The 12787-nt window shown below is 37.7% G+C and overlaps 1 protein-coding gene across 1 annotated transcript in view; it reads right to left on the bottom strand.

The window, feature by feature from the left end:
- Positions 1-12787, bottom strand: part of EFCAB3 (EF-hand calcium binding domain 3) — a gene marked incomplete at both ends in the record, with an annotated part of 388991 nt that overhangs the window by 166220 nt on the left and 209984 nt on the right. Inside the window, 8 exons of the mRNA XM_080922461.1 lie at positions 2784-2888; positions 3444-3497; positions 4958-5062; positions 6216-6269; positions 9067-9171; positions 9748-9801; positions 10566-10670; positions 11952-12005. Coding sequence (XP_080778587.1) covers positions 2784-2888; positions 3444-3497; positions 4958-5062; positions 6216-6269; positions 9067-9171; positions 9748-9801; positions 10566-10670; positions 11952-12005 — 636 coding nt within the window. The remainder of the gene's footprint in view (positions 1-2783; positions 2889-3443; positions 3498-4957; positions 5063-6215; positions 6270-9066; positions 9172-9747; positions 9802-10565; positions 10671-11951; positions 12006-12787) is intronic.

The raw sequence follows: 12787 nt of genomic DNA, 5'->3' as shown, positions 1-12787 counted from the left end.
TGGAATGGAAGAGAGGGCCCATAAACAAACCCACACAGCTATAGCTCCCTGATTTTGACAAATATATAAAACTGGATAAATATATAAACACTGGATATATGACAGCCTCTTTGAAATTACAGATTCTCTGATAAAGGGTTTGGACACTGGATAGCCATACACAGAGGACAAAGTAGATTCCCTACTACTCTCCCTATAAAATAACTAACTTAAAATGGGCCACAGAGCTAATGTAACATCTACACGTTTGAAAGTACTATAGGGTAATACTTCAAGATATAGTCATGGGAATAGCACTCTCAGTAGGACTATAGCCATGGGAGCAACAGCAAGACTTGACAAATGGGATTTGACTGGATTAAAATGATTCTGCACAGTGAAGGAAACTGTGAACAAGATATGGCCATTCATCCTCATCTTGACTGCAGAGAGAATTTTACAAAGCAAACAACAGAAGAGCAAATAAATAACTAATAGTTGGGCAAATGAGAATATACAGTTCTCAAAGGAAGCACAAACTGTAAGTTGATACATATAAAAGTGTCCAGCATTTTAGCCATTAGGATATTACAAATAAAATCATCGTTGAGACTTTTTTGTCATTCAGTCAGAATGGCTGTCATCAAGAAAACAAAAACAAGTTCTGGAAATTATAGAAAAATTTTAATCCAGCAACATGGCTACTTTGGCAAGGGTTCAAACCAAAGATCTAGGCCTATGTGATCCAGCTGATATGCAGGCATGCCACACACACACATTTAATTCCTCTGACTAGAATACAGACACACTCTTAGTACACATCTTTAAGGTAGAATTAGTTTGTAGAAGGAAGCAGCCATGTTTGAAAATAATGTCTAATTGAGGGGCAGACAAAGTGATGAATCAGAGAAAGATTTGACAGAATGAGTCAGAGACAAGATATGCCCAACTCTCAGCAGAACAGCACAGAAAAGAGAAGCTATTTAAGAGCAGTGCAGGGAGAGAGCCAGTCAGGAGTCAGTGCAGTGAGTGCAGTGAGTTAAGTTTGTTTGTGAGTTCATGAGATTCAGTGCAGATCATCAGAGGCAGTTGAAGCCAGAGAATAAGAAGAAACCAGAACATTAGAACAGATTGCCAGAGTTAGTTTGAGGTGAGGCCAGACAGAGAAATTTAGTGAGAAGCCAAGAGAAGCCTGGTTGAGTCAGTCAGCATGGAGAGGAGTTTAAGCTTGAACAGCTAAGTTGAACCAGTCAGCCAGAGTTTAGAAAGACTAGAAGGGTCAGCTTATCCGACAGTAAGCCTCCAAGATGGCATTTACATTGGTGAATAAAAGATAGGTTTACAGGACAGGATATGTGGGAAAGGTGGATGAGGACCACTTATAAACTGTTGGCTGTATGAAAATTATGGGTATTTCCAAAACACTCAAACTGGAGCTACCGACCTAGTTATACTACTCCTGGATGTAAGCCAGAAGGAATCCAAGTCAGTGTGCCACAGAGCTATCTGCAAACAGTGTCTACTGCAGTTATTCATAATGGATAACTTTGGGAATCAGCCCAGGATTCCACTAATCAATGAACAAATAAAGAAAAGATGGTTCTACATGTAAAATGGAGTTTTAATTCAGACAAACATGCATCATGCAGTAAATTGGATAGAACTGAGAATAATCTTTCTAAGTGAAATAAGCTAGACTCAGACAAATGTGTCTTTCTAGGTAGAAATTAGTCAACACACACACATACACACACACAGAGGGTAATGGAGGGGTTACTATAATTAGAGTACATGATGAAATATTTTTATAATAAACATAATGTCCTTTTAAAATATAAAAAATCAATATTGACCTGACTAGATAACCATGGGAACTTAAGTTTTCAAGTAGGTGTTGAAAAAGAGGAGTTGTCCAAGCATAGAGAAAGCAAGACTGGAATTGAGACAGCCAGAGTAGGCCATCCAGAAATGATGCAGACAACAGAGGTGATGCTTTCAATAACAAAGAATCCCCCCAGGAATAAGCAGGGCAGCAGCTAAAATGTCAGGACCATGCACATAGGATTTTACAGTTAGACACTGCTTAGCTTATGTGATGTGTTTACCAAAAGGAGGAGCACTAGCCAGCAGATTGCCATGGCAGCAGAACAAATGAGATCTAGTAACCCTGACCCCGATCCCGACCCGGACCCCGACCCCGACTCTGACCCCGACTCTGACCCCGACCCTGGTTCTGGAGCTTCTGCTACGTACTTGATGCCAGCTTGCTTTATTATTGCTCCAAAACTACACTTCTCACCCTGTTTCTTTCTCTTTACTCTTTTCTCCCTTTCTTTTTTTCCTATCTCTTTTCTTTCTTTCCTTCCTTTGCTTCATTTCCCCCCTTATTTCTCTTCTTCCTCCTTTTCTTCCTTCCTCTCTCTCTCTCTCTCTCTCTCTCTCTCTCTCTCTCTCTCTCTCTCTCTCTTCTCTCCTTTCCTTTTTCCCTCTTTTTTTCCCTCCCTTTCTCCCTTTCCTCTTAATACTGAGGATTGAATGCAGGACATTATGTACGCCAGACAAATACTGTATCACTGCACTCTGTGGCCAGCCCTTACTATGTCTTACAAATTCTGCTAGCCCCAGTATTTCTTGTAATCACACAGAAAATATATATTAATTTTTGGCTCTTCTTACATTATGAACTTTTACCTTAACATTGTGGCATCCTCCAGGTTTTAAACTATTTATTCGATATTGGTTTTAATATGTTATCATATAGGAGAAAAAGTTAGCAGATAATTTAAGTCCATCTTATTACTCACCATCAGTTTCTAGATTTTCTGTCACTTCAGCAAATTCCTCCATTGAGAGTTTGAGGCCCATGTTTTCCAAAAAAGTATAGAGGTTATCCTTTTTGATCTTCCCCACTTACAAAAAAGATAGTAAAGCAACATTGGGGGAAAAGTCACAAGTAGTAAAATAAGAAAGATTTTTTATACATATTAAACTTAAATAATTATATTTCTAAAACAAAGTAAGAGATTTAAACATTCTAAAATTTTACGGTTTTGTAACATTAGATTTTAATAATGCTGAGGCTCCAAGTAGATCTGTCCATTCAAATGTCTTAACAGAACATGGAAGCCAGATGTATTGTTTTTAATTATTCTCACTAAGAAACGGACATGTTTAAATGTGGGTAAAGGGTCTAGGAAAGTGGGCCATTGATAACAACTTTATTCCATTGAACAAAGAGCCATTTTGTATTTGTGGACTGTTAGTTATCTCTGTGGACCCACGAAGCACCCACGATGCACGTCAATCATGGATAACCCTTTGTTTTGTTCTTTTTTTTAGAGAAAAAGTGGATAAAATGTATCCTCAATGAGTTGCAACTGTGTATCTTATGGGCCCCAGTCACTAGCTGGATAGCATGAGATCTGGAGAATTTGCACACTATGCCTTGAGCTGCACTTCCTTACTTTTGAGTTCCTTCACATTCTTCATCAGCTTGTTATTGTATAACTTTCTAGTCTCTGTAAGAAAAGCCATAAATTATGTCATGATAAATTTGAGACTAGCAAAATAGTATAAAATTAACAATAAAAACTCCAAACATTTAAAACTGTTAACTTGTTTATAAACATCAATTACATTTTTAATTGTGTTTAACTAGTATACACAAATAAAAACAACTCCAATTGTAATAGTATCTACAGAATAAAATGGTTAATAAATAATAAGCCTCTGAGCCATTATCTGGGAACTAGAGTGTGTATGAAATCTCATGATTACATTCATGATGTGGATGCTAGGAACTGAACTCTGGTTTTCTCAAAGAGAAGCCTTAACTACTAAGCCATTCCTTCAACCCCTAGCCTGGCTTTCCTTAATCATTAAATAAAATGTTACTATATGACCCAGCAATTTTGTGTCTAGAAATATCCTACGAAAGTTAAAACATATATATATATATATATAAACTTGTATGTGAACAGTTTCAGGACCATCCATATTTGCCCAAATTTGGAAATAATTAAATACTCATTTACTAATGAACAATAAATAATAAACAAAATGTGATATTTCTAGTGTACAAGATCATTCAGTAACAAAGTACTGGTACATAATAGAACGTCACACAATCCCATGTACAAAGGCTGTTTGCAGTAGGCGAACTGATGAAGATGGGTTAGTGGCTGTCCTGGTAGTGTAGAAGGATTGCAGATGAGGAGTGGCTGGTGCTGGATGTGGTATTCCTGTTTGGGGATGACAGAAATACTCTAGAAGTAACTATTGTGACAAATACACAAGTCTGTAACCATACAGAACACCATCAGATCATATACTTTATTTTTATTATATATGTGTGGGTGTTTTGTCTACTTATATGTCTGTTCACCATCTGCATGCCCAGTGTCTGAAGAGGTCAGAAAAGGGCGATAAATCCTTTAAAACTGAAGTTACATACAGTTGTGATCCACCATCTGGGTGCTGGGAACTAAGCCCAAGTCCTCTGGAAGAGCATCCAGTGTTTTTAGTCACTGTACTAGCGTTGTAGCTCCACCATACCTTTCATTGGATTCCTTATTTAGCACGTGAGTTATTCTCAATAGAATTTAACAGTATTCTACCTGAACTTTTCATCTTTAACAATGAACTTGATGATCTTTCTCAATATGCTAAGTGTGTCCCTCTAATAAGTTTATTATGCCAACACATAAATGCACCTTTTTTTTCTTTTAAATAATGATGTTATTTTTAGTTTCTTCCATTTTCCTTTAGTCTTTTTTTTAATGATGTGACCTTCTTAGAGGCATGGAAGCAGGAACAGAAAACATGTATCAAGGGCTGCCTGGTTTCTCAAATAAACACTGACACTGGTAACTTTCATATGTATCTCCAATCTTTGCAATCATTCTTAATTCTTAGGAACAATTAAAAATGTACTGCTGACAAATAAATTCAACCTCACAAGGAGCTCCTACTGTCTTACCATCTAAGGGCAACCTTTTCATCAGTTCCTCCAGCTCCTTTTCTGAGAGCTCGATGCCAAGGTTCTCCAGGACACTCCGCACATCACTAGATTCAATCTTATTACCTGTCAAAAGAGACTGGCTAAGGGCATGCTGGTGATGGCTAACACAAAGAGTTTCTCTGTAATTAAAATATCCCCATTTTCAGGTCAAAGATTAAAGTAAAAAGAACGGTTGCAACAATAAACATGTTATGCTAAACTTCTATTCATGACACAAAAAAGCTTCTTTTACAGTGAGTGAATAGTAATTTCCAGAATAAAATCTGATAGATTCAATTTACTACATCTATTGTTAGTGTGTGTGTATGTGTGTCTGTGTCTGTGTGTCTGTATGTGTGTGATTGTGTGTGCATGTGTGTATATGTGTGCATCTGTGTGTATGTGTCTGTGTGTGCATCTGTGTATATGTTTCTGTGTGTTAATGAGTGTGTGTATGTGTCTGTGTGTGTGTCTGTATGTATGTGTGTGTCTGTATGTATGTGTGTGTATGTGTGTGTGTGTGTGTGTGTGTGCATATGCATGCACACATGTGTGTATGGTATACACATGCTATGGTACAGGAGTGGAGGCCAGAGGAGAACTTGGAAGTCACTTCTCTCTTTTCCACCACGTGTGTCCCTAGGACCTGAACTCCTCATTTGGCATGGCAGCATTTACCTTTACTAATGAACTACCTCATTAGGCCTAATTTAACTTATAAAAAGATACTTATATAACATTTTCTTCAAAAATAATTTTTACATTTACTTATCTGCTTTTTTGCTTTTGAGTCCTTATGTATTTCATACCAGCCTCACAGTTATATAGCTGAGACTGACCTGGAACTCAGTCCTGCCTCACTCTCCAGAATGCTGGGATTAGAGATGTGAGATACCATGCTTAAGCAATTATTTTTTTTTATTTTTAAAGGAGAATTACAATGGAAATAATGAGGACATTGACTTTATTATTTGAAGACTTGACTCAGTTCACTGCGCCTTTCTCTACTGTTTTCAAAGTGCCACTGAAGCAAATTGTAGCATCATAAACAACAGATTATAGAATCCCATTCCAAAACTTTGGAAAAACTTAAAACATGGAGTTATAGAGACAAATACTGCCAAGTATATAAAAACACCAGAATTCATATATCAGGCATCAGGTATTGAGAAACATTACTAAATATGAAACATTATTGGGGATAGCCCAACCCTAATTTTATAACCTTCCCACTCACCTGTAAAATCTTGCAGTTTCTGCATCAATGTTTGTAGCGAAATTTTCTCATCAGCTATAGGAGAAGATTAAAAGACATTACAATGTGACAGAATCTGTGGGACTCTGCAGATGTATGGGGTGGCTGGAATCACTATTGTTTGAGCATCATGTCCATTGCTCACACACTTCAGAAACTGACACTCAACGTACTTTCTAGGTTAACACTTTGTCCTTACTCCCTTAACAAGATCCAAAAGCGAAGATTCCAAGCGACATCAGCAAGCTGATCAACTGGAGAGGCCTAACACTGTTGCCTGTGTTGTCTTCAAGAAGGTCTTAAACTACATTTTTGACTGTTTTCTAAAGGGGGGCCCTGGTGTATGGCAAAGGTGTGGCAGAAATCCTGTGGGGCACGTGATCTCAGGCTGGATGTACAGGGACAGGGAGAAAGCATTCTTAATGTCACCCTAGCTCCCTAGCTGTAACTAGTGTGGAGCTCAGTGGGGAAATGACAATCAGGTCTCCTGCGGCCCCGTTACTACCACAGATGCCACAGTCTTCTGAGGTCTGACATCAGAAGGCTGCTCCTTCGGAACTCATTGGTAGTGTGCATTAGCAGATTGTCCAAAAGCCTGGATTTGGCACCATCTCTCTTTCTGCTGTTAGTTCAAGATGCAATTAGTTGTTTGCTTCCACACACAACAGCCACATATATGTTCCACATGGTAATATGGACAAGAGGTGATGCTATGTCAATATCAGTCTCTGAATCTCCAAAACTCTTAAGTCACGTAGAAATCTATTTTATAAAACAAAACAGCAGCAACAACAACAACAAAAAACCCATGTACCAGATATTTTGTTGCTATGGTAGAAAGATAAATATCACATTCTTCTATCAATAGACAGAATAGAACAATGAATAGAAAAAAAGACCCCATAATCCTTAATATACTCAAGGACATTCATGAATATCTCACAATTTAATATCGCATCCAATGGAGAAATGAAAGCTTTCCCACTAAGACTTATCACAAGAGACCCACAAACACTTTTATCACTCCTATTCAAAGCAGAGGCATGCACATTGGGAGGGAAGGAAAAAAGAGCCAAACACAGAGAAGAAAAGAAAAAAAAAAAACACTGAATGGTTTTACAGTCATGTGGGGTGTAAGACAGTTGAACTTTGAGAAATAAGAGGTATGCTGACTAACAGGACCTGGACTAGGAATGAAGTTGGGAAGACATTGGTCAAAGAATAAATTCAGCTAGATAGAAGGAATGGCCAAAATATCTGTTGTGCAGCAGTTAATATAGATGCATTGTATTTTTGAACACTTAGTAAGAGTAGAGTTTACATGTACACTTTACAAAAAAATGAAGTTATGCATATATTATTAATCAGCTGGATACTGCCATTCTACAATGTACACACACACTCAAAAGAACACTTTGTAAACCATTTACCCAACTTCTTGTCACTGAAAATATTGAAGTCTCAAAAATTTCAGTGATGCCATAACTGGCTTATAGTGTCTCAAATTTGTCTGTATTGAGAGGAAAAATGACTGGGATGTAGTCTCTCCTGAGAGATTGAACTCATAGTCAAAAACTGTGGAAGGCTTTCATACTATATGGTACTTGTGAGAGCAAAAAAATCTCACAAACAAAAAGTTAATGTTTTATGTTTTTAAATAGGAATTGGATGTTCATACCCTAAAATTAAAGCAGTTGCTTTGACTAATGATGCAGAATAGTGTCTCCTATTTGGCAGCTCTTTTTGGGTTCTTCCTTCTCCTTAGAAAAACGAATACACATGCATGCACGCATACACACACATACACACACACACACACACACACACACACACGAGCTCTTTGAAGTAAACTATGGTACTATCATCTGAATATATGTCCTCTTTAAAGTTCATATAGAATTTGTTTACCATTTTAATAACACTTAAAGGTGGATTAAAACAATTGGTGGCATGTGTGTGCTTGTGCATGCCAATGCTATCTGAGGTGGTCAGCAGACACCCTTGGGTGTTGGTCCTCACCTACACTGATTAAGACAGGATGTCTAACTGGTTTTGCTGCTGCCTCTGCCAGGCTGCCTGGCTCGCAGGGATTCTCTGCCTTCTGGGGATTCTCCTGTCTCTGCCTCCCTTGTCACTGTAGATCATTGTAGATATGCTGGGATGGCAGATGCATACTACTGTATCTTTCTTATACATGGGGGTTTGAAGAAGGGCCCCATGCCTGAATGTCAACTGCTTTACCCACAGAGCTTCTCCTTAGCCTGAAAATAAGGATTTTTAATAGATTAGTTCATGAGGGCTCAACAATGTAATGATATATAAAAAGGCACTCTTGGATGCAGATGTTTTAATCTAGTACTTCACAATTTTTCAAACTGGGGAAATAAGGTTCACTTCTTTATAAGTTATACAGTGTATGTATAGAAGTTGGGTCTGGTTCTGTTTCCCAGCCCCATGCTCCAGAAGTAAGACTCAGACTCAAAATATATTTCCAAATATCTTGGCCAAATAGCTAGGCTCTTCTCTGACTAGATTTCATTTAAAAAATCTCATTTATTTTAACCTACATCCTGCTACATGGCTGGTTACCTGTGCTCAATACCATGTGTCTGTCTCCTCACATCTTTTCAGGCAAATCTGCCTGGCTCTATCCCAGAATCCTTTCTGCCTCCCGAAGTCCCACCTCCTATTTCCTACCTAAGCCATAGTCCCTCAGATTTATTACTGATAGATGCTACATTAATACAGACCTAGGAAATTGTCTTTGCATCTATGCAAATATATTACAGTGACACAAAGGGATGGAGACATTGATATCTGATCAGATAGTCACCTCCAACATGCAAGTTCTGTTTCAGATCTCTACGTTCCATATTTGAAAGTTTGAATCCCATATTGTCCAGAACTGTGTCCAGGTTGTTGATGTCAACTCTACCACCTAAAGAAGATGGCATAGAGAAGATTAAATGACACCTAAAGACTTTTTAGATTTCCTTGATACATATACCACACTGTGAATTTTGTGAGTAATCTGTCATTACTCACAAAGCTTGGATTTTGGAATCATTACCGACCCACTAAAACTATGCAAAGTCAGTTATCAAGTTAGAAGGCATGCTACTTTCTTTGAGTCTTGACTTGAGAAATCTACACAGGTCAAAGTTTAAAACTGGCAACAAGTGTTCAGGGCATTTTGATGATGAAAGGAAAGCACTCTTTAATCTGAACAATACATAGTGCTGACTATTAATGACTGAAATCCCAGGTTTACATTTATTTGCTGCTGATCAAATTCTCTGCATCACTGGTAATCGCTTCTACAGTTTTTGCTATGCAAATTTGAAATGAGGGCATTTCTTTTCCTGGGTGGAACTTCCTCCTGCAAGATGGAACACAGGGGGCGCACTCGCAGCTACACTCCAGAGATGTTGGCATCCAGCACTCATTGTCATGCTGACTACATAAATGTGAGGCTCACAGCCTTATCTGCAGCCTCAGCATGCTTTGCACTCACCGTGGAGAGATTGCGCAGATTCTATTAACCTGTTCTTAAAGACCTTGTCGTCATCTACAAAGAAAAAAAAAATGTTCAAATATCAGGTAATAGAGAAATACGTGGTAGTTCGTCAAAATTATTTCTGTAAAACTAATGTTTTATTATTTGCCCCAGAAAGAACTCAATTAAAATGTACTTTGAGATAGTATTAGGTAAACTTTAGAGCATGATGAAGTTACAGGAAAATTCAGTTTAAGTATATCTTCCATGTGTATGTGTGTGTGTCTGTGTGTGTGCATATATGCCTATATGCATGTATGTATGGGTGTGTGTGTGCATATGCATCTGTGCATGCTTGTTGTATGTGTGCATATGTGTGTGTGCACGCATATGTTCATGTATGTATGTGCATGTGTTTATGCGTATATATGTGTGTATGTGTGTTGTGTATATGTGTGCATCCATGTGTGTGTGCATGAGCATGTGTTTGTGTTTCTTTAATCTCTCCTGTTTAATCCACTTGTAGGTAATAATTACCCTTTCCCTTCTTTAACTCCACCTATAGGTATCTATGTAGTAAGGCTAACATTGGATACTCCTTCCTTTGAATTGCATAACTCAACATGGTGGGGATATTTATTTCCAACTAAAAGTTAAAAGCTTCATAGAAATTTGAGGGGATTTCCCCTGAGAATAAGTTGATATTTTAATTTTTTTAAGATATAGGTTTAAATTTCTTCAATCTTAGGAGATGAAAAAAATTTCAGACATTATTTCTTTTTAATATTAAAATGCCAAAAATGCTTTTAAGTCATGTTAGTATTTGAAATACTTACCATTAAAAGACAAATTTTCCATCAGTTTTGAGAGTTCACTGTTTGTAAGCTCTATTCCCATTTTTGATAGACTACTTTTCACGTGTTTGTTATCCACTTCTCCTCCTAAAAGTCAACATGCATCATTACATATATGAATTTGAAGTTTCATCTAATGATTGTATTAGCAATAATCGTGCCTTGGATAAACCTCATTGGCTACAATACTGCCGCTGTGTTCTAAATAGGGATATTATCTATGACTACAATGCATGAGAGATGCTTAATGGGAGCTGAGGTCAAACATCTCCACAAGGGCACCTACTATTATAGCCAAATGAATTTGATTCCTGTAACAAATGAATTGCAACCACCTGAATTTCAGGTCTGGGGGTATACAACACCTCTAACCTCCTTAGGTACCTGAACTCAGAAACATACATTCAGATGTACAGACATAATTAATTTTAAAAAATGGCAAGGCAACTAACTCTGAATGCAGAGATATCCATACTATGCATTTCTCTCCAACTACAGCACATGCAAATAGTTGTATACACTAAAATGATATCTTCCAGATTCATTATTAGAAGTTCTAAGTTATCTGAAGAGTTTGTCAAAGGTTTATGGCAGCTATTATATTACTAATAAAGGAATTTGTGTGCTATTAAATTAAGAGAAAGATTATGTAGAAATAAAAAATATGTATATCAGAAAAAAAGTAAAATTCTACTGGTTGTCTTTAAACATTTAACAAATGAAGTAAATGCCATGATTAACATGACTCTTAAAGAATGACAAAATATAACCACTGCTGGGCGGTGTGTGGAGAGTTCTTGGTGCCACTTCAAGAATATGGCAAGAATATGTACATAGGGCTAGGACAAGGCTCAAGATGAATACAGCTTTGGAATGTGTTCTTTGTATTTCCATGGGTAGTTAAGTCCCTGAATACAGTAATCATGGGAACTTTGTTTACGCCTTGTTTGTTCCTTGACTATTTTGTCTTTGACCTGGAACTGGCCCTATCCTTTGCATGTACCTAGAATGATATAAAAGCAGACTGGAGAAAAGTAAACCCACTTCAGCACTGGCTAGGGCCATGTTATAATGACATCGAATTGTCTTTTTTTTCTTTAATTCTCCCTCCCTCTCTTGAGACCCTGTTGACTGACTGAGCTGGCTGGGTCAGTGGTCTCACATGCCTTTAATTTCAGCACTAGGGAGGCAGAGGCAGGCTGACCACTGATAGTTTGAGGCTAGCCTAGTCTACAGAATGAGTTCCAGGACAGCCAGGATTATACAGAGAAACCCTGTCTTTGAAACACAAACAAACAGAAACCCAAAAGAAAAAATGGAAAAATTATTGTAACACTAAGCAGTTTAGATCCACAGTTGCCCACTCACCTGTAGTAGTTTTAAGTATATCCATCACTTTATGCAGATCAGCCTTCCCACTAGCTATGAGAAAAGGCACAATGAGATTAATATCATCCACATAGCAAAAGAAACTTAAGATATAATTTTGGCGAAAGGAAATCCAATCAAAACCTCTACCACCTGCATTTTCCATTTACTTGCTGAATTCTTGGACCTCAAGCTATGAATGTGATCTCCATTAAATGGGAAGGTCACTAATATTAAGAAAACTGTTTCAGGAAAAGTATATTCTTCATAGTGTTTTGGAAGCCATTATAAGCAACTTTAAAGTTACTACTGTATTTGACAGTATTCCAATAACTTCATGTATTTATTATGAGCTGAAGCAGGGGTCACCAACCTAGCCTTGTATGGTCTATATTCCTTTCTACAGGAAATAATGTCTGGATGTGTTGGTACAGATGTGGAGAGACATGGAAAGACAGATGAGATTTTATATGGAAGTTTGAGGTGTGAAATTTGGCTTCTTAAAAAAAGTTATGTTATGTAGATATGCTTTTATTTTAACCCCAGGTGTGGGATATAGGGTTACTTCAGATTGTCCACAGTCACTATGATTGTCTTGTGTTCTAGGATGGGCATGATTTTTGCCAGCTGTAAATAAAGCTTATGTTTGGAATTCTGGGAACTCTTGAGAGGGTATTAATACCAGAATCCCAAGAAGGCCTAGAGTGACTGCTGCTGCCCCTGGTGTTGCTGGTCCCTGTGTTGCCTTTGCTACTGCTGGATTGTTGAACTGCTGGATTGCTGGATTGTTGGATTGCTGAATTGTTGGATTGCTAGATTGTCAGACTGCTGGATTG

This window comes from Micromys minutus, assembly GCF_963924665.1.
Source record: "Micromys minutus genome assembly, chromosome: 10".
Classification (NCBI taxonomy): domain Eukaryota; kingdom Metazoa; phylum Chordata; class Mammalia; order Rodentia; family Muridae; genus Micromys; species Micromys minutus.
This window is presented reverse-complemented; position numbering and strand designations above follow the sequence as displayed.